This window comes from Selaginella moellendorffii, unplaced genomic scaffold, assembly GCF_000143415.4.
Source record: "Selaginella moellendorffii unplaced genomic scaffold, v1.0 SELMOscaffold_33, whole genome shotgun sequence".
Taxonomy (NCBI): domain Eukaryota; kingdom Viridiplantae; phylum Streptophyta; class Lycopodiopsida; order Selaginellales; family Selaginellaceae; genus Selaginella; species Selaginella moellendorffii.
In genome coordinates this window covers 138,629-155,617 of record NW_003314294.1, presented here as the reverse complement: position 1 = coordinate 155,617, position 16,989 = coordinate 138,629, and the positions used below count along the sequence as shown (strand labels likewise).

Sequence of the window (16,989 nt, the reverse complement as noted above, 5' to 3'; positions counted from 1 at the left end):
TCAACGGATCATACAAGCAGCCCCTTTTCAGTCGTGCATCGTCTTTTGACAGGAGGGACCCTCTAGTGCTTCAGCAATTCAGAGCCTCCACACCACGCTAGTAAGTTCTTCTCCCTCTTCAAAACGTAGCACCGCCTCTATGAAGATCTCTGCTCACTGTTGGGAGTCTTGCTCCTAGAGATCACTTTCCTGTAGCAACGCAAGTATCAGAAGGATGGACGCTTGCAAGGAATGCCCGTACCCCGGATGCCTCTTCTGCCTGATGAAAGAGAATGTAGCTCCCTCCAAGCGTCGCTCCAGTATCGCACAGCTTTTCAAGCAGCTTCCCGAGCGAGACGAGCCCGGACAGGTGATGGCGATAAGTGGTCTCTGGAACGCAGCACTGCTCCGGCCGACCGATGGCGAGTTCATCGAGCTCGGAATTTTCGAGTGCATGGCGGCTCTCATTTTCAAAGGTATCCGGGACCGAAAATGGCTGGCCAGCGACCAAAACATATTCATCCCGTATTATGCCGCTCACATTATCGGCTCTTATACCATGATTGTCGAGGAATTCGCCATCAGAGCTGTGCAAGCCAAAGTTATTCCAGCTTTACTCGAGTTGCTCAAAGGAAAACTTACCTGGGTGGAACAGAGAGTTGCCTTGCGAGCGCTCGGCCATCTAGCAACATACGAGAGTACCTTCAGTTACATCCTCGACTGCAGAGAAATCTTGGACGTAGCGATGAAACTGGCAGCCGATGCTCTGGACATAGTCTACACACAATTCTACCGCTTTGTCGACCGGAGGCTCGAGTATCACCAGGACCTGCTCACCCGAGGACTCGGAGGCGTAGAGATGGAGTCGCGTAAAGCCGAGGAATGGGCGAGTCAGCTCCAGTGCTGGTCACTTCAGCTGATCAACTGCTTTGCTTTCCGGGAAGAGTACCTGGCCGTCGTCTGTGGCAACAAAGAGTTCCTCTGCAAGCTTCTCGGTATGTGGGGAGGCCTGGTGAACGAGAGCTCTCCAGCTGGAATCGGCCTCCTCCGGAGCATCTGCCGTGAAAGCTCTGGCCGAGTCGCTGTAGCTGACTGTCCTGGAGTTGTAAACGGACTTTGCAATGTGGCACGCTCGTCGGACGACTGGCAGTACATGGCTGTCGACTGCCTTGTCTGGCTGGTTCAAGACGTTGCTTCCAGACACAAGGTGATTATTCTTCCCTTTTTTACCCTCCAATGCTTTTCTCTGGCTGCGATTATGACGACACAGTTCTGATTCTGTTTCTTCTCTCCAGGTGCTTGACCAGGCAGCATGCGCGTTAGTGGACCTGACGGAGCTCTCGACAATGTCGGGAGACCAGAAAAAGCTCGGGGACTTGATTGCAACCACCCTGCTACGAAATCCTGCAGAACAGTCACAAGCTTTAGAAACAAGGCTGGCACTCAACGAAGTTGCAGCGGCTCAGCAGAGAATGAAACTCGAGAGAGACGAAGACAAAGACGACTTAAGGATACGAAAGGCTGCTGCGATGCTGTTGCGGCTCGAAGGCAACGCCAGATTTGCATCGGGAGATATACATGGTGCTGCGTGCAAGTATACCGAGGCGCTGGAACTCTGTCCCCTGAAAGCCAAGAAACAGAGAGCTTCCATCTACAGCAACCGTGCACAATGTCATCTCCTGTCTCAAAACAATCAAGCTGCTATAAGCGACTCTACCCGAGCTTTATGCCTCCAAAAAACGCACAGAGACAGTTTGTGGAGACGAGCTCAGGCATACGAGATGGAAGGACTTCCGAAAGAGAGCCTGCTGGACGGCATCATGTACATGATTGAGTGCTCGCAAAAAAAGAACAGGAAAAGCAACGTACCGGACTACATCGAGGCTCTCATAAAGAAACAAATGCGCGCGACTTGGCTCTTCAAAGAGGCATCCCAAAAGTGGGGAGCAATCGAGTATCGGTATCGAAACTGGAATGACAACCAAAGCTCTAGTCATGACGAGTCAGAATGGGAAACAGCTAGCGACGATTCATAACTTGCCCGTCTAGACGAAGAGAGAAGGACTTCTTCTCTCCAAACTCCACGAGATACATGTAAACAGTTTTGTTACTCGAGAAAAATATACAAAATTGGTAAGTATGCTAGCATATATATACCTGTGAAGCTTTCATGAAAAGCATACATGAAAGCTTCTTCTCTCGGGAACTATTGTGTGTCATCTATGGTACATTACAGTCGCTATACATGCTCAGAGTTGTATTTACACCTGTATAGCTTGTTCGGTCATTTGAAAACAAGCCACATGTATGCTTACGTCAAAATACTGAAAGCTGGATTGTATGTTGCAAGCTGTTGCTGAAGTCCTTGTTCCTTCGGATTTGGAATCTAAGGCGGCTATTCTGTGGAGAAGCTCGAACCTGCAGAGAACGTCTTAGACTATGTCATTCAGTATGATAGTACCTGTCGCTTTAATTCTGCAAACTCGTTGGTATCAACAGATCCATCTGTGTTGGTGTCTAAAAGCCTCAGAAGTTCGGAGGTGTCACCTTTGTCTGCTCCAAGCTGTAAAAGTACATCGTGGAATTCTTCCTTGCTGATAATTCCATCGCTGTTTTTATCGAACATTCTAAAGACGTGATCGGCATTCGGTTCAGACACCGTATCACTTTGAAACCGGCACGCAGCAGTTTTAGCCGCTGCAAGCATAACGGCCTTGAAATTTTCAACCTGAAAAGAGCACCGTTAAATCGCTGAGAAAACAGAATAAAAACTCGACAAACCTGTCGGGGATCCGTAAGGCCTCCTTTGTATAGTGCGTGTGACGAACCTCCAGCGACAGCATGCGCGTGCATAGCCGAAGTTCGGATTTGAAGCTCCATAGGCAAACTCCATGGGCCGTATTTTGTCAGAAAAACCGCCAAGTGCAAGCTCGAGTATCCATTTAGCTTCGGCTTTGCAATGTAGTCCTTCATTCTCCCTGGTACTTCTTTCCACATATTGGTGACAATCTTCTGAGCCCTGTAGCAAGCCGCAATGCCAGCTTCCTCTCCAGCACCAGTCTTCGGAAAAAGGATTACCCGAAGGCCGAGTATGTCGTAAACTTGGTCGGGCCCCCGGCCATCTCTGAGCAGCTTCTTCATCGTGCTGAAGCGACTCTTACGCCTGCCTGTCACCTTCACGGACTCTACCATGCCTTGAAGCACACTGTCAGCCTCTAAGGCAGCCTTCAGTTGCTTTATAGACTCCGCGATAATAGCTTCTCCGTCTCCCCAGTGGCTCTGGAGCCAGTCCTCGACGCACTGGTACGAATCGGGAAACAAAATCCGAAATGCCATGTCTTCCAGTTCCTGAGATAGAGTGCCAAGTCCCAGAGCGTGAGCCAGAGGAGCATAGAGTTGCATGTTTTCCAGAGCCGCCATTTGCTGCCGAAGCCTTGGAAGGCAGTCGACGTGCCGCATCTCGTTCAGGCGAGAAGCAAGCTCCACAACCATAGCCCGGATGTCGTGATAAGCAAGCGAAAAGTCACGAAGCATGTTGGCGTTTTCATCGTCCAGATTGTCTAGACAACAAGCGAGTTGATTCACCCGCAAGGAGTCGTCAAGAAGGTGGAAAGCCCCAGCACCAAGTTCTCGTTGCACATCAGTAAGAGATAGAACCTCTGTCTCCATAGCAACACGGAGAATGCCCGATGCAATAACTTCAGCATCCATCTGCGCGAGAAAAAACAAAACATACTGTAAACCTCCAACAGGAACTTTGCAAAGCCACGACTTACATGAAGATCAGCGAGCGTGTAAGCGATGGCAAGCGCTCGGGAGAGTTGAAACCTTCCGTCTTTAGAGTATGGAGCGAGCTGGAACGCCGGTAATGCGACTTTCAGCGTGGATAAAAGCAGCTGGGAACCATTGCACTGCAAAATCTCCGGAGACAACCTCTCGGACAAGGTATCCCAAGCGGATAGAAGCTGGAACACTTGAGGAAGCTTGGCAGCGTCGATCGAAAACTCTTCCTCCTTGACTCGAGTTCTCTCCGTAGTCTCTTTGTGATCACTCGAGGAGCACCACCTAGAAGCTCCTCCTCCCCCTCCTCCTTTTTTAATACCGGGAAGTGGCTCCTTATCCGGACTAGTGGCACCACAATCTATCCCATCTTGCAAAAAAGCTCTAACGTGCCTCGATGCTCTAGCTCGCTTGCGAAAGTGATGCCCCCACGAGCATGATTGCTTGTACCCCACCAGAAACACTCCCTGGGAAAATTTGGTGCCGAGATGCTGGGATTTCTTCACTAGCCGCGAATGACACGAGAATCTAAGCTCGGGAAAGCTGTGCCCTGAGGAGGAAGTGCACAATGACATACTGCCCGCTTAAACCTGGAACACAGCGCAGGAACAGTGTCAAGTCCTGCGCGTGTGGAAATTCCGTGGCGCCGTGGCGCATTTGCGCTGTACTATCTCCTAATCTACAGCACGAATCGATGGGAGCTTACCTCGATCATCCGCGCGCCTGGGAAATCGAGAGATCGCAGTCGCGGCGGTCCCCGCGCGCCCTAAAATCTCACTTAAGAGAAGAAAGAGTGCCCACCTGGATAGGCATTAAGCAGTACGTTGTGGCTGTCACTCAAACACGTGTACGATATTTTTCCTTTCGCGCGGGAATTCCTTTTTCGTACGGCAGTATCGTTGAACACGGGAGATATATTCCAAGGGTCAATCACAGCCTTTTGGCCAAATCAAGAAAGAAAGATTTTGATGGGAAGGAATCACAGGAGGTACGAGCTATGATCTCTCCAAATCAAAACCATATCCCAGGTGAAAATAAAAGTTTTATTTCACGAGAGTATTTTAATTTTACTTTGACTACCTTTTTATAAAGTTTAAAGCGAGAACCTTTCAAGGAGCAACGTCTTCTCCCTCGGAGAAATGGCCACGTCCGCCACCATAGCCACCGCCGTACCCGCCATGGCCACGGCCGCCACCGTACCCGCCACCGTACCCACCGCGACCACCGCCATACCCACCACCGTACCCTCCATGGTCACCGCCGTACCCTCCGCGGCCGCCACCGTACCCACCGCGGCCACCGCCATACCCACCACCGTACCCTCCATGGTCACCGCCGTACCCTCCGCGGCCGCCACCGTATCCACCACCGTAGCCTCCTCGCCCACCTCCGTATCCCCCGCCATATCCTCCGCGACCGCCGTATCCGCCACCGTGTCCTCCCCGTCCACCACCTTGAGGTTGGAACACCTCCTCTTCCTCCTCTTGATCGCTCACATCGGGAGATTTCTTGGATGGCTGCTTCTCTTCCTCCGCCAGGGAGCGCATCGCAAGAGCTCCATCAAGCGCAAGGAGGATAACCAAGAACAATGCGAGAACTGCGATACCGCGCTTCATTGCTAAGATCAATGAATCGATAGATTGACGATGAAAAACCCAAGAACCAGGAAGCAAGTGACTAGAGAGAAAACTATGGAAGAACTCGGTGTGTGTGGAGGAAGAAGTTTGGGGTGGCAGTATTTATAGTGAGCATCGCAAACACGAGATAGGCTCGACCTCCTACCGCCACCAAACCTTTTAATTTGCAGGTCATTGAATGCGCGAGGACTTCGTGTCCCAAATATTTGCAATGCTTTGGCAAAAGTTACAATGTGCTTCTGGAATCTGCAAATAACAAGAGTTTTATCATACTCTCTCGGTTCGAAGCAGAGGAGAGTCAATTTTTGCTGACAGAAAGGCTGACACTCACGTTTAAAGCTTGATCTTCTTGCCTGTTCAAAGCTCCGTAAGACAGCTGCTCTGCGAGATCGGTCAGGCCATTTAAAACTCAAATCTCTTACGTAGTACTGAAAAACGAACTTTATCTAAGCATTTAAATCAACCTTGTATAAACATGTTTATAAGTTATAAACGTTCTTAACTCTAAAATGAGGTTCATTCCATATTGAGCTTAGTTACATTAACTTCTTTATCATCTAATAGACACAAACCGTGGACAGCCTCTTTACACCATCGACATCTCTGCACTATTTTCTTGAAGCAGCCTGACCAGAACATACCAGGGGTTCCAAAACAAATTGTAACTGGAGGTAAATTTGCCCATTTGAGAGGGAGAGCTTTCTGAGGAATCGTTAGCAGCCTACAGGTTGTAAATGCAGACCGACTGGACAGTGAGGCGGCAGCGGCAAACGCTGGCAGGAAGTTCCAACCAATTGTGATGATTGAGATGGAAAGCTACGGGCTGTTTCAGAATTCCTGCGTTTATCACTACCAGATCACTGCCTTGAAGAGGCGAATCAGCAACATGTTGTGAAGTTTAAGTCCCCTAATCTGCAAACTGGCCGCTGCTTGCCCACGCTACCGGCTTCCACTCACGTCCGCCTTCTTCCAGCTCCAGCAATACAATACTATATGGACCTGTTTCATTGGCCAACCACCATCACCTTCCGCCCTGAAGTAAGAGTATCCTTGTGGCAGCGGGAAGTCATCCCAAGCTACCTGGAAATGGCATTCCGGTCCATGTTTCAGAGAAGCCTGCAACTTGCTATCCTGGAAGTTCCATGCCCAGTCAACATGCCACTATAGGCTGAAGAATTCCAGACTCTGGAGTTTGAGTGCCAAGTATAAACAGTTTGCTGATTGTGTGCAGAGCACGTGAATGCTGAACTCGTCCTGGTTGCCTCTCATTTCCAGCTTAATCTGGCCCTCGCTATACACACCCCCAGAGTGGGAAGGTTAAGTAGGAGCCAGTGCAAGAATTGCAAATGGCCACCCGCAACAACCATGGCCGCTCCATAATGGCAACCATGGCTGCCGTGTGACAATGGGGGCGTCAAGTCTATGAAAACAACAGAGCAGGCCGGAGCATGAGGCAATAAGAACAGTCCGGCGGGAACAACCTGTTTGAGACAGTTCCTCAAAATAATTAACCCGCTAACAAGATCACAAGCACCAGCAAGTGTATGTGGTGGTGCTATTTCGACAAAATGATGAATAGTTATTGATGAAGTTCTTACCATTGGAATCCACCCAACAAGTGAAGGCCACATTCTGATGTGAGGCATCATTGCCACATAAAGTTTGGATGAGGGATCGTTGCCACGTAAATATTAGAGGAGCCAAGAGGATAATGATATTATCCAAGCTAATCAAAAAGAAATTTTAGTGCTGTTTTTATGGAAAGAATACTTTTAGAAAAAACAACACTAGCTGGCTAGAGCACCTATAAAAAAACTTGAAGCAAGCTGAATAATGCAGATTTATTTCATTGATAGTAAAATGCTTAAGCAAACAAAAAACTTAGTGTAACAGTTAGTCAATTATAATTTATGTATGTGAGTGCATGGAATATGGATATGGAATATATAAATAGAATATAGAAATATGCATATCAATTAGCCCAAAAACCTTAGCTGAGTGAATGGTTTAAATTGAAATCAATCTGACAGTTACCTATTATGTTAATATTAGTATACAGTATCGTAACTGTACACTTAAATCTCACATCATCCCCTCCTCTTAAAATGATGGAAGACTATTAAAGTTCTCTTATAGATGGGTTGGGATTTGAAGGAATATCAAAAGGAGGCATTCGTGGATCTATAGGTGGTGTTAATTGTTTCTAATCCCTTAATACAAAGCATTTCAGCTATTACACATGCATAATTTTTAGAGGATTAGCCTAATGGACATCATATCAAACATTATAAAGTTGTGGTCCAATTTGCCATAACACCCAATATAATCCTTTCTATTGAGTAAGGAGCCCTTTAGATAATTCACGTACTATAAGATTGGGAAAACAGTCTAACACCAAATTATCCACTTTATACTCCACAGGTGGATGATGATAAGAGTTGTAACATTATTGTTATCCCACTTGTACATGGTCTAGGTGTTTAGTAGATTTTGCTTAGACAAGTAGAAAAATGCTCATTAAATATTAATCCCACGAATTAGCATTAGTAATTTGTGGCAATCATGAAGGTAAACACAACTCCGTTGGTAATATTGGATCATGACCATATAAAAGTTTATATGGTGAAACACCACTAGAAATCTGCACCCTTATAACATACATATATAAAAGAGATGGCAAATAACTATCTCAATCCGAATGCTGAAAATTTATGTATTTCACAATCATCCTTTGAAGATCTGAACAAACCATTCCACCAAACTGTTTAATTGTGAATAATAAACACTTGTGAAAGTGTGGTGTATCCTCAACCAAGATGTTAAAACATAAAATGCCTCAACCATAAATGCAGGACCATTATCCGAAAGAATTTGCTTTGGACAGGAATGCTAAAACACCATTCAATTGAGGAGGAAGTATTCAATAATAGTTATAAACATGCTAACAAAAGCATTGACTTCCACCTAATAAGTTAAGTAGTTAGAAGCAATAATGAAATACTCATTGCCAACTGTTAATCATGGAAAAGGCCCAATCAGGTCAAATGCCTCTAACTCAAATGGATGGGAAATTATAATTGACTCCAACCGTCCTTTTGTAGCATGAGAGGGAGTATTATGAATTTAGCACTAAACACAACTATGCACATACCGAATAATATTGTATTGCATCTCCAGTCAATAAAAAGACATATGTAGAGGGAATAAAGGAACAAGATGGAAACATGGGAAGAAGTAATAGAGAGATAAAAATGATAAAAGCAAAGGTAACAAGAGGGAGAAGCCTTAAAATCACACTTGGCATGATTGCACTGCAACCAATCTAAATCAAGAATGAGGTCAAAAGCTTGACTCGGCACCACCTGCAATGATTATAACTCAAACTCAAAATCAGTTACATGCACAACTACGTTTGCCTCATCTTATGCACATGCGTGTACGGCTGTTGCTATATAGAATAAAAACTAACTCTGCTACATGATGCAAATATAGACAGTAACATGTGGCAACAGGCCAAACAATAAAAGATAAACAAGTAAATACTAGATGAATTAGTATTGAATGAACCCTTTGATGATACTCTTGAAAGAAAGATAGAGGGGTCACTAACTTATTTGTGCAAAAACTTTCCATTACTTATGTGACTCCTCATTTTTTGAAAGCATCTTGGTGTTCAGATTTTCTATTGCAACAGCACTAATAGGATGTTATTAATGCCAAGGTCTCCAACCAGGAAATAAAGATTGCCAATTCGAAAAACACCAACAATGCCAATAAGTGTGATTAACTTCATTATACACCTAATAGTAAATATCACAACCACGACCATGTCCTTGCCCTATCCTTGAACGTGGTAGCAATAGTATCAACCTCAATTGGAACATAACCATCTTGTTGACACCAAAGTCTTCACCCAAGAAATGAAAGTCATCAATCTAAAAAATGTTGATAATGCCAATAAGTGTAACTAACTTCATTACAAACTCAATAGTGAACATCATGGCCATGACCACATCCTTGCCCTTTCCATGAACTCGGGCAATAATAGCATCAACCTCCATAAGAATAGGACTATCTCTTACATGAAGTGGAGCTAAAGGTTGTGCAACAAAAAGTGGAAAATATGACATCTTATACCATTGTGCCAAAAAACATTATTAAGGGTGGTTGAAGCAAGTGAATGCATAAGTTTTATAAAATCTTGACAAAGTATTGGCCATAACATTCCCAACTTGATCCACTTTTACATATTGGGCTCTGCACGAAGTAAAAGGCTTCAGAAATAAATGCTAAATTGCATCACAAACTCAAATGGCTTTTGATAAAGATAATGTAATTGTTGGAAGGCATTATTATAATCATTGGCATGTCCAAATGCGAATTTAAAGGCATTTAGAAGAATGTTCCAATCCTCACAAATGGTTGCGTTCAAACCATTATACCATTGTAATGGTGTCCCTTAGAGGCACATGGGAAATTCACACAAACACCAAATATCATCCCAAAAATTATATGTAGCAATCATTGTGAAGTGATCGAACGAATGGTACATATTATCCCTAAGATTCCTATAGAAGAACTCTAACTTAACTCAAGGATTGACAATAAAAGCAAAAGGAGTTGTACCATGCATCATGAATGCCACTATCAATTGAGTTTAATTATTCAACTACAACTATAACATCTAACAATTGCACCAAATACTATTCTAAAGTCAAAGTAGGAGGAGCTTGATGCTTTATTATGAAGATGAACAAAAAGAAAAAAGAAAAAGATAAGAAGTTGAAAAAAGCTATAAGAAAAAGGAGATCTAGACAATGCAAAAGCTAAATCTAAACCAAAATCCTATATCTCAACACTTCTTAAGAACAATCAAAGTTACCTTTCATTTTCAACAATGTGAGTATATAGAATATAGATATGAAATATAGAAATGGAATACAGAAATGTACATGTCAATTAGCCCAAAAACCTTAAGTTATATACAGGAGTGAGTAACCTAGATTGAAACCAATTTGATGGCTACCAAAATCCCACTATGTTAATATTAGTATACAATATTGTTAACTATACATTTAGACCTCACATGTAAAAACAACATAATGAAAATTAATATTTAGAATAAATAAGTAAATAAAATACCCTCTATAGATAAAGATTTTCTTTATTGACCTTAATCTTTTATCTTGCTTGTCTTGTTTTTCCCTAAATAAAACCATGCAGAGATGTTTATAAAGGTCATGCCGGCATATTTCCCAGCAAATGAGTGGGTTCAAGGACCACACGCACAGCCCCCACAACCTCAATAGCTAGAAGTAAAATGCTATCATATGGACGTTTGACTATTAGTCAGTGCATGAATGACTAATTCTATTTGATTGCTATGGATGACCTAACAATGATGACTTGACTAGAAGCTGGTCTTGGGACAGAAAGAAAGCAACGATTCATTTGACTTAAACAGTCTACTTGACATCTACGTGAAAATAGATACTTGTAGGTAGACTTGGACTCTCACATCATCAGAGACCCAGACGGCCACAGCCTTGAGTCTTCAGCGCGACTTGATCCACAGGGACAGGCTCCTGATTTTCCGAAACGGTCGTGGAGCCTTCCACGACCGAAACCAGTCGGATTTATCCACCAGTAACTCGGAGGAGTCCTTGGAAGCAGCGCATTTCCTGCGCTCGACCGCGTTCACGAGCATACATGCCGGCGGATTCTTTAGCTTGGACGAGCTCCTGGCGACGTTGAGGCGAGCTCCCCACGATTCCAGAAACCAGGCCGAAGAGATCCTGAGAAACTTTTGGAGCTCACACATATTAAGAGGAGTGGAGATTGGAAATTTTCTCGAATGCATAGGTGAGAGCTCGTGACAATGGACTCGCCAAGCGGGAATTTTGCGAGAGAGACTACGTCGAAGATAGCGGGAAGTTTATCATCCTATAGTGGAGTGCAGAACAGGAGTCTGGAGGAAGATCTTGTGTCTTTGAGCCTATTGTGAAAAACATTATAATAAATGCATGTTGCTTTCCATAAGAAAATAATATTGACAACCATCGTTGATTGCGAATGGTAAGAAATCCATGGTGACTTGCTACAGCAATGTTGAGAGCACATCCCTACAAGAATAAACAACACAAAGTTTAGAGAGAACAAGTCAACGTCCTTACAGCTTCAAACTTTGGTTCATGGATCGCACGTCTGCAACACCTCTGGCATGTAAATATATAGGTTCCAGAAGCTAAATCCCATGATCTTCTTAGAATCTCATCCTTGACTTATTCTGGAAATGCTGAATAAAGTTCCCCACAAATGCACTCTACTGGTTTTTCCCACACTTGTGTTGGATCAAAAAAGTTCTCCCATCCTTCCGATTGTGACTCGCGGAAAGTTTCTGTACTGTAGTGTTGACTACATCAACAGAGATCACAAAGTTTGGCAAGGTTGAAGCTTGTAGTGGAAAAATCAAACAGTTTTGGCATTCTAACGAGGAGCCTCAAATGGTCTGTGCCCAATTCCCAGATTGGAGTATCAAATTTATAGAGGATGGAATATGTAAATCTCTGGGTACTAGTATTTCTCAATAGCAAAATTTGCAAGAAGAACTGAGAAATTGACAACACAATATAAAAGAATCTAGATCATTTTATTTTTGAAGAGAATTTTTAGTTTTTGTGATCTATCTGTTCTGTCTAAAACTTTGTAACTTAAGAAATTAGCCATATATGTAAATTGGCTTGTTTGTTGCTAATGAGGCGATTTTTTTATAAAAAAAATGGAATACCTGATAAGTTGCTTGATTACTTATGTTGCTTTTTGCATTCTCATCACCGGTGATGGCAATTACTACTAGATTAGAGAATCCACAGCTAAGAAATAAATTCTCCCATAAAGTTGCAGTAGAAGCACTCTAAATAAAACTTATATTTTTTTATGTAGGATGTTAAAATAAGAATAATTTCCTATGCATTGCATGTAACAATGCTTGATAGTTATTTTTAAGATTAATCTAAATGAATAACAACCATTAGATGGTAAAATATTCTAGAATATCTAAGCATATTTTAAATATATTCACTACCATCATTTTTTTAACCAAACAAAAAATTGCAATTGAGTAAGTTGGGCCAAGGGTAAATTTCAATTGTCAATTTTATAAAATTCCACAGGGACTTCAAAGAAGAATTTGAATGGTCTTCTTGCCACATGGATCAAGCTCACAATTATTATGAAGCCACAATCTCTATCATTATAATTGATGATAATAATTTGCACTCCCACTTGGTCTTTTCTTGAGTTCCAGCTCATGAAATTCCTCCAAGCGCCTCAGAAATATGGCAAGAGGCATTGCTACTGTGGCATTTTGAAGAAGGCCAACACTAATCCCTCTCATGCCATGGGATTTGCTGGAAAGCTGCTCGAGGGCCGGGCAGTCATATATGACGTGAAATACGTCCTCAACCTAAGCTGTGTTGCACAGCAAGCAATGGCGGAGATGATATGCAAATTCCGCGGCTAGTTTCTACCGGGAGTTTGTGACTGCTGCATCTGTATGTGGCCATAGTGTGTCTTAGGCATGGTCGTATACCCGTGGATCCACGCCCAGGTAGATATTATATCTAACTGCTTCAAAGGTTCTTTGTGCGAGCCATTGCTGGAAGGTTTGGGCCATCTAGGAGTAATCATCCAAGGGATTTTCCAAGAGTTTCAAGATCCAGGCCTAGCTGTCTCCATTTCCTTAGATCCGACCACCCCTCTCTCATACATTAGGCTACTGGAATCGTAGATGGCCCGCATGGAAAGTTTTGTGTTTTGACATATATGACAAGACATTTCCATGCCAAGGCCGGATTCAATAAGGAGGATGGGGTAAGACACGTCTCCCATGTGCAAGTTCAACTCTATTCTGAGAAATTGATATTGCATTTCCTTAATCTGATGTGTTCAGTCCTGGTGCTGAAGCATACAAAGTAACAGTGATGACTTTGGCCAGGAAGAACTGTCTCTTGGCGCTCCAGTCATGTGGGTATTATGGCAGTCCGATTGCAATGCATGGTATGTCCGTTTTACTGCTATGATGCGATCCATGACCCCGGATTGCCAAGGGTTGGTGGAGTGCATGACATAACCGTGGTCTACTATCTGTAGCTTGGTTCCTCGATAAAAGCAGTCTTTTGCCAATGGCCGGCCCACATATGCTTCTATCCCCTACAATCAGCACAACCATGACCATCAGGAGATTGCAATGAGAGTTTCCTTGCTGTTAAGTGTCATTGACTAAAACCAAAAGACACGAATACCCTCAAATTGAATGAGAACTCCAAAGAGTGTCCTCATTTAATCAATAAGAACATTTATAAACTATAAGTATAAAAATATTAATGGTGTTTAATAGTGGAATATTCTAAACCAATGGTTGTGTATGTAGTTAGGAAAATAATTCCTAATCTTAATAAATTGCTATGTGCTGCTACATTTGCATGTAACAATGCTTGGTTTGCTTAATAGTAGTTTCATTATTATTTATTAATCTAATTAATTAAATAAACTTTAATTTAAGAAAGTTTATAAATGATAAACATGTTTATAAATTATAAGTACAAGATTAATCTAAATGAATAACAACTATTAGATGGTAAAATATCCAAGAATATTCTAAGTATATTCACTACCATCATAATAATAATAAACAAAAAACATTCTTAAAGCCAATCAAATGGATAAGTAAGACAGGTCTCCAACCTCTAGTCCATGGAAACATGCAAAACACGACATAGGTTATAGATTAGATTATACCTATTTACATATTTCTTTACAGTGTTGTTGTTACTTCTAGGATGTCTACAGTAAATCTGCGAGCTTGGAGCCTCACAACTCATCAACCTCAATAGCTAGAAATATTCATCTGGATGTTTAACAAAGGATTAACGCTTGAAAGCCACTAAAACCTTTAATCAATGTTAATTCTATTTGATTGCTATGCACACCTCAATGGACTAGAAGTTTGTCTTGGGTCCGGAGACAGAAAGAAAGCAATTTCCACAATGATCCTCTTCTAAACAGTCTTGACTTGGATCAAAGACCTTGCTTAGTGACACCTACGTAAAAAAAGATACTTGTAGGTAGACTCTCTGCGAGTGGACTCTCACATCATCAGAGACCCAGACGGGCACAGCCTTTTAATTTCAACCATAAACTTCCCGCTATCTTCGACCGAGTCTCTCGCAAAATTTCGCGACTTGGCGAGTCCATTGTCACGAGCTCTCACCTCCGCGTTCGAGAAAGTCCACTCCTTTGTATCTTCAATATGTGTGAGCTCCGAAAGTTTATCAGGATCTCCTCGGCCTGGTTTCTGGAATCGTGGGGAGCTCGCCTCAACAGAGGTCTCGTCGCCAGGAGCTCGTCCAAGCTAAAGAATCCGCCGGCGTGTATGCTAGTGAACGCGGTCGAGCGATACGACGATAAGATGAGTGAGTCGGATCACAGGAAATGCGCTGCTTCCACCTCCGAGCTACCAGTGGATAAATCCGACGACAGCGTCGTGGTTTCGGTCGTGGAAGGCGTTTCAGAAAATCAGGAGCTTGTCCCTGTGGATCAAGGCGCGCCGGAGACTCTGCCTTCTTCTGATCAAGCAAGAGTAAGTTCTCAAAGGTTTTAAAGAACTTGCCTCGACACTGATGTTTCCAGCTTCTAAATGGTGTTGTTCAGATCAGTACTCTAGCAGCGAGGCCGACGAGGAGAGCGAGGAGAAGCCCACCACCACCACCACCACCACCACCAAGAGGCTCCAATTGATCGAGATCCCGTTTCTTCCATCTGCTCGGCATGGCTCTTTTCTTTGCTTCATTGGTAGATGATCCTGAGAGGGACCTCGCTTTCCTTATGAATACAAAACGATTCAAGTTCGCTTTCCATTTTTCCCTGTGCTGTGCTGTCTGTAGGCCTCGAAACAAACGCATTGAATTGCATTAAATGGCTTTGGCAGCCTTCTTGAATTGCGAGAAAGAAAATGGTACGAGAGATATACCTCGACTGTTGCAGCCGCCTCCCCGTTATTCGAGCCACTAGGACGTTGTAGCAAGCGTCTTTATCTTTTGCTTCTGTACAGCCCATCTGTTTTGAAGCAGCATCATCGCCGCCCAAGTTCCATACGAAACCTTCTCCTTGATCATCAGCATCAGTGCTGCCGCGAGAACGGTCTTCATTATCTGCGCATGCAATCCTTTGTAGAAGCCCAAAGCTCCTTCGCGTTTCCAGATGAGACGGCACGCCTGTGCCATTCCACGGGGAGGCTTTTCTGGAGCCTCACCACCGTTTAAAAGAGCTTTGACTGCGTCCGTGTCGTTTTCAGCTGCCTGAACCATGATCTTACACCTGTAGATACAAGTGTTAAGTTTTAACTGTCAAGCTTCAAAGCAAAAGCTAATCAAACCTTATCGCAGGATACGTGATAATCGTTGCCGCTGTTTTTGACAACGCACCGAGTAGGAACGCAGAGAAAGCCGAGATAACAAGCGGAGACGAATCCGAATTCTCTGCTCGGGACTTTCTGTGCCGCTTCACCAGTAGTCCTTTCAGCTGCTCAAACACCGTATACTGCACGCAACAGAACTGTTGGCGACAACGCGACTGTGTAAAACCTTGCAAACCTGTATGGCAGGATTTGAGACAAGTACGAGCGAAGCACTTAATCCATCGAAGGCATCCTTCCAATTGCCACCAGTCAAAGTCTTCCACAAACTCTTCGACTTGCCGAAAGTGCTGGTTTGCATTTTGGCTGACGCCGAGTCTAGTGGCTAGTGAAAGAGACTTATCAGCTCAGCAAGCACGATCATCAAAACTTTCAAAAAGAAGAGAGCAAACTCACACCTGTATGGCGATCGCAGTACAGGTGCCAGCAGCTGCTGCGACCAGAAGATTGGCCGTAGTGCCGAGATACTTTGCCTTGCTACGTCTCAAGTAGAGCTGCTTGAAGTAGCTGTAGGCATAAAAATAAATGAATTGCGAAATCACTGACTGGAGATTCTTTGTACCCAGGCCCTGATACAGAGACAGTATCCGATTCGATGCAATAGCCTCGCGCATAACATCGAGTAAAGACCTGGGAATTTCGCAAAGAAAAAGATATCAGTACCAATGGGATGGAATAACGTGCAAAAAAAATTGCTCCAAACAAAAACGACAAGAATCATCCTAGGAATGATGCAATGCAAACGATCATAGCAATGCGATCGTGATCCTAGACAGGAAAAAGCGAGGAACTCACCCGTATTTGCGAGAATCTCCCTCCCGGACCTCGGCTTGATACTTCGTCTTACAAGTGTCGAGTGGATACAAGATCGTTGTGCTGAGAAGCCCGCCCACAGCTCCCGACGTCGCCTCCGTCAGAGCCTTGAAATCCAGCGCCATGATCGCAGCTTCGATCGATCGCTCGCTCGCCCGAAATCCCCTGCCTAGCTGCTAGACACGCGCGCGATCTCTTCGCCCTATAATGCCCTAAAATCCTCCACGCGATCACACAACACGTTTCTCCGTCCCACAAGACCAGCACGCACACTTTCCACAAGGCGACGCCAATCCGACGGTCTAA

General features: G+C 43.8%; 5 protein-coding genes across 7 annotated transcripts; 2 read left to right on the top strand and 3 right to left on the bottom strand.

Moving 5' to 3' along the window:
- Positions 1-64: 64 nt before the first annotated feature.
- Positions 65-2,058, top strand: LOC9638626. Its single transcript, XM_002977121.2, has 3 exons — positions 65-100; positions 179-1,186; positions 1,275-2,058. Exons 2-3 carry the CDS (start codon positions 215-217, stop codon positions 2,013-2,015), a joined length of 1,713 nt encoding a protein of 570 aa, XP_002977167.1. The 5' UTR covers positions 65-100; positions 179-214; the 3' UTR covers positions 2,016-2,058.
- Positions 2,059-2,068: 10 nt separating this feature from the next.
- On the bottom strand, positions 2,069-4,537 carry LOC9638567 (probable GTP diphosphokinase CRSH1, chloroplastic). Its single transcript, XM_002976995.2, has 6 exons — positions 4,466-4,537; positions 3,756-4,349; positions 2,761-3,690; positions 2,441-2,707; positions 2,295-2,397; positions 2,069-2,246 (listed from the first exon to the last, which is right to left on the bottom strand). The coding sequence occupies exons 2-5, from the start codon at positions 4,332-4,334 to the stop codon at positions 2,296-2,298; spliced, it is 1,878 nt and encodes a 625-aa protein (XP_002977041.2). The 5' UTR covers positions 4,335-4,349; positions 4,466-4,537; the 3' UTR covers positions 2,069-2,246; position 2,295.
- A 244-nt stretch (positions 4,538-4,781) lies between these two features.
- LOC112348868 (ctenidin-3-like) lies at positions 4,782-5,451 on the bottom strand. Its single transcript, XM_024682177.1, has one exon. The coding sequence runs from the start codon at positions 5,373-5,375 to the stop codon at positions 4,869-4,871; it is 507 nt and encodes a 168-aa protein (XP_024537945.1). The 5' UTR covers positions 5,376-5,451; the 3' UTR covers positions 4,782-4,868.
- Positions 5,452-14,548: 9,097 nt separating this feature from the next.
- LOC9638806 (peroxisomal adenine nucleotide carrier 1) lies at positions 14,549-16,978 on the bottom strand. Of its 2 annotated transcripts, XM_024682198.1 has the most exons (6): positions 16,666-16,978; positions 16,269-16,500; positions 16,049-16,195; positions 15,832-15,995; positions 15,427-15,773; positions 14,549-15,334 (listed from the first exon to the last, which is right to left on the bottom strand). In XM_024682198.1, exons 1-5 carry the CDS (start codon positions 16,806-16,808, stop codon positions 15,464-15,466), a joined length of 996 nt encoding a protein of 331 aa, XP_024537966.1. In that variant the 5' UTR covers positions 16,809-16,978; the 3' UTR covers positions 14,549-15,334; positions 15,427-15,463. The 2 variants fall into 2 exon arrangements, with proteins under 2 accessions (XP_024537966.1, XP_002977039.1); XM_002976993.2 differs by lacking the exon at positions 14,549-15,334 and having other exon boundaries at positions 15,346-15,773.
- Positions 14,683-15,311, top strand: LOC9638566 (pentatricopeptide repeat-containing protein At5g04810, chloroplastic). 2 transcript variants are annotated; one of them, XM_024682199.1, is made up of 2 exons: positions 14,683-15,036; positions 15,108-15,311. In XM_024682199.1, the coding sequence occupies exons 1-2, from the start codon at positions 14,707-14,709 to the stop codon at positions 15,192-15,194; spliced, it is 417 nt and encodes a 138-aa protein (XP_024537967.1). In that variant the 5' UTR covers positions 14,683-14,706; the 3' UTR covers positions 15,195-15,311. The 2 variants fall into 2 exon arrangements, with proteins under 2 accessions (XP_024537967.1, XP_002977166.1); XM_002977120.2 differs by having other exon boundaries at positions 15,087-15,311.
- Positions 16,979-16,989: the final 11 nt, after the last annotated feature.

Coding starts and splice junctions, on each gene's coding strand:
- LOC9638566 (XM_002977120.2), top strand. CDS start 14,707: ATGTGTGAGCTCCGAAAGTTTATCAGGATCTCCTCGGCCTGGTTTCTG. Junction 15,037..15,086: donor CTTCTTCTGATCAAGCAAGA/GTAAGTTCTCAA, acceptor TGATGTTTCCAG/CTTCTAAATGGTGTTGTTCA.
- LOC9638567 (XM_002976995.2), bottom strand. CDS start 4,334: ATGTCATTGTGCACTTCCTCCTCAGGGCACAGCTTTCCCGAGCTTAGA. Junction 3,691..3,755: donor ACACGCTCGCTGATCTTCAT/GTAAGTCGTGGC, acceptor TTTCTCGCGCAG/ATGGATGCTGAAGTTATTGC. Junction 2,708..2,760: donor GCCTTACGGATCCCCGACAG/GTTTGTCGAGTT, acceptor TGCTCTTTTCAG/GTTGAAAATTTCAAGGCCGT.
- LOC9638626 (XM_002977121.2), top strand. CDS start 215: ATGGACGCTTGCAAGGAATGCCCGTACCCCGGATGCCTCTTCTGCCTG. Junction 1,187..1,274: donor ACGTTGCTTCCAGACACAAG/GTGATTATTCTT, acceptor TCTTCTCTCCAG/GTGCTTGACCAGGCAGCATG.
- LOC112348868 (XM_024682177.1), bottom strand. CDS start 5,375: ATGAAGCGCGGTATCGCAGTTCTCGCATTGTTCTTGGTTATCCTCCTT.
- LOC9638806 (XM_024682198.1), bottom strand. CDS start 16,808: ATGGCGCTGGATTTCAAGGCTCTGACGGAGGCGACGTCGGGAGCTGTG. Junction 16,196..16,268: donor GTACTGCGATCGCCATACAG/GTGTGAGTTTGC, acceptor CTCTTTCACTAG/CCACTAGACTCGGCGTCAGC. Junction 15,996..16,048: donor TCTCAAATCCTGCCATACAG/GTTTGCAAGGTT, acceptor TGTTGCGTGCAG/TATACGGTGTTTGAGCAGCT.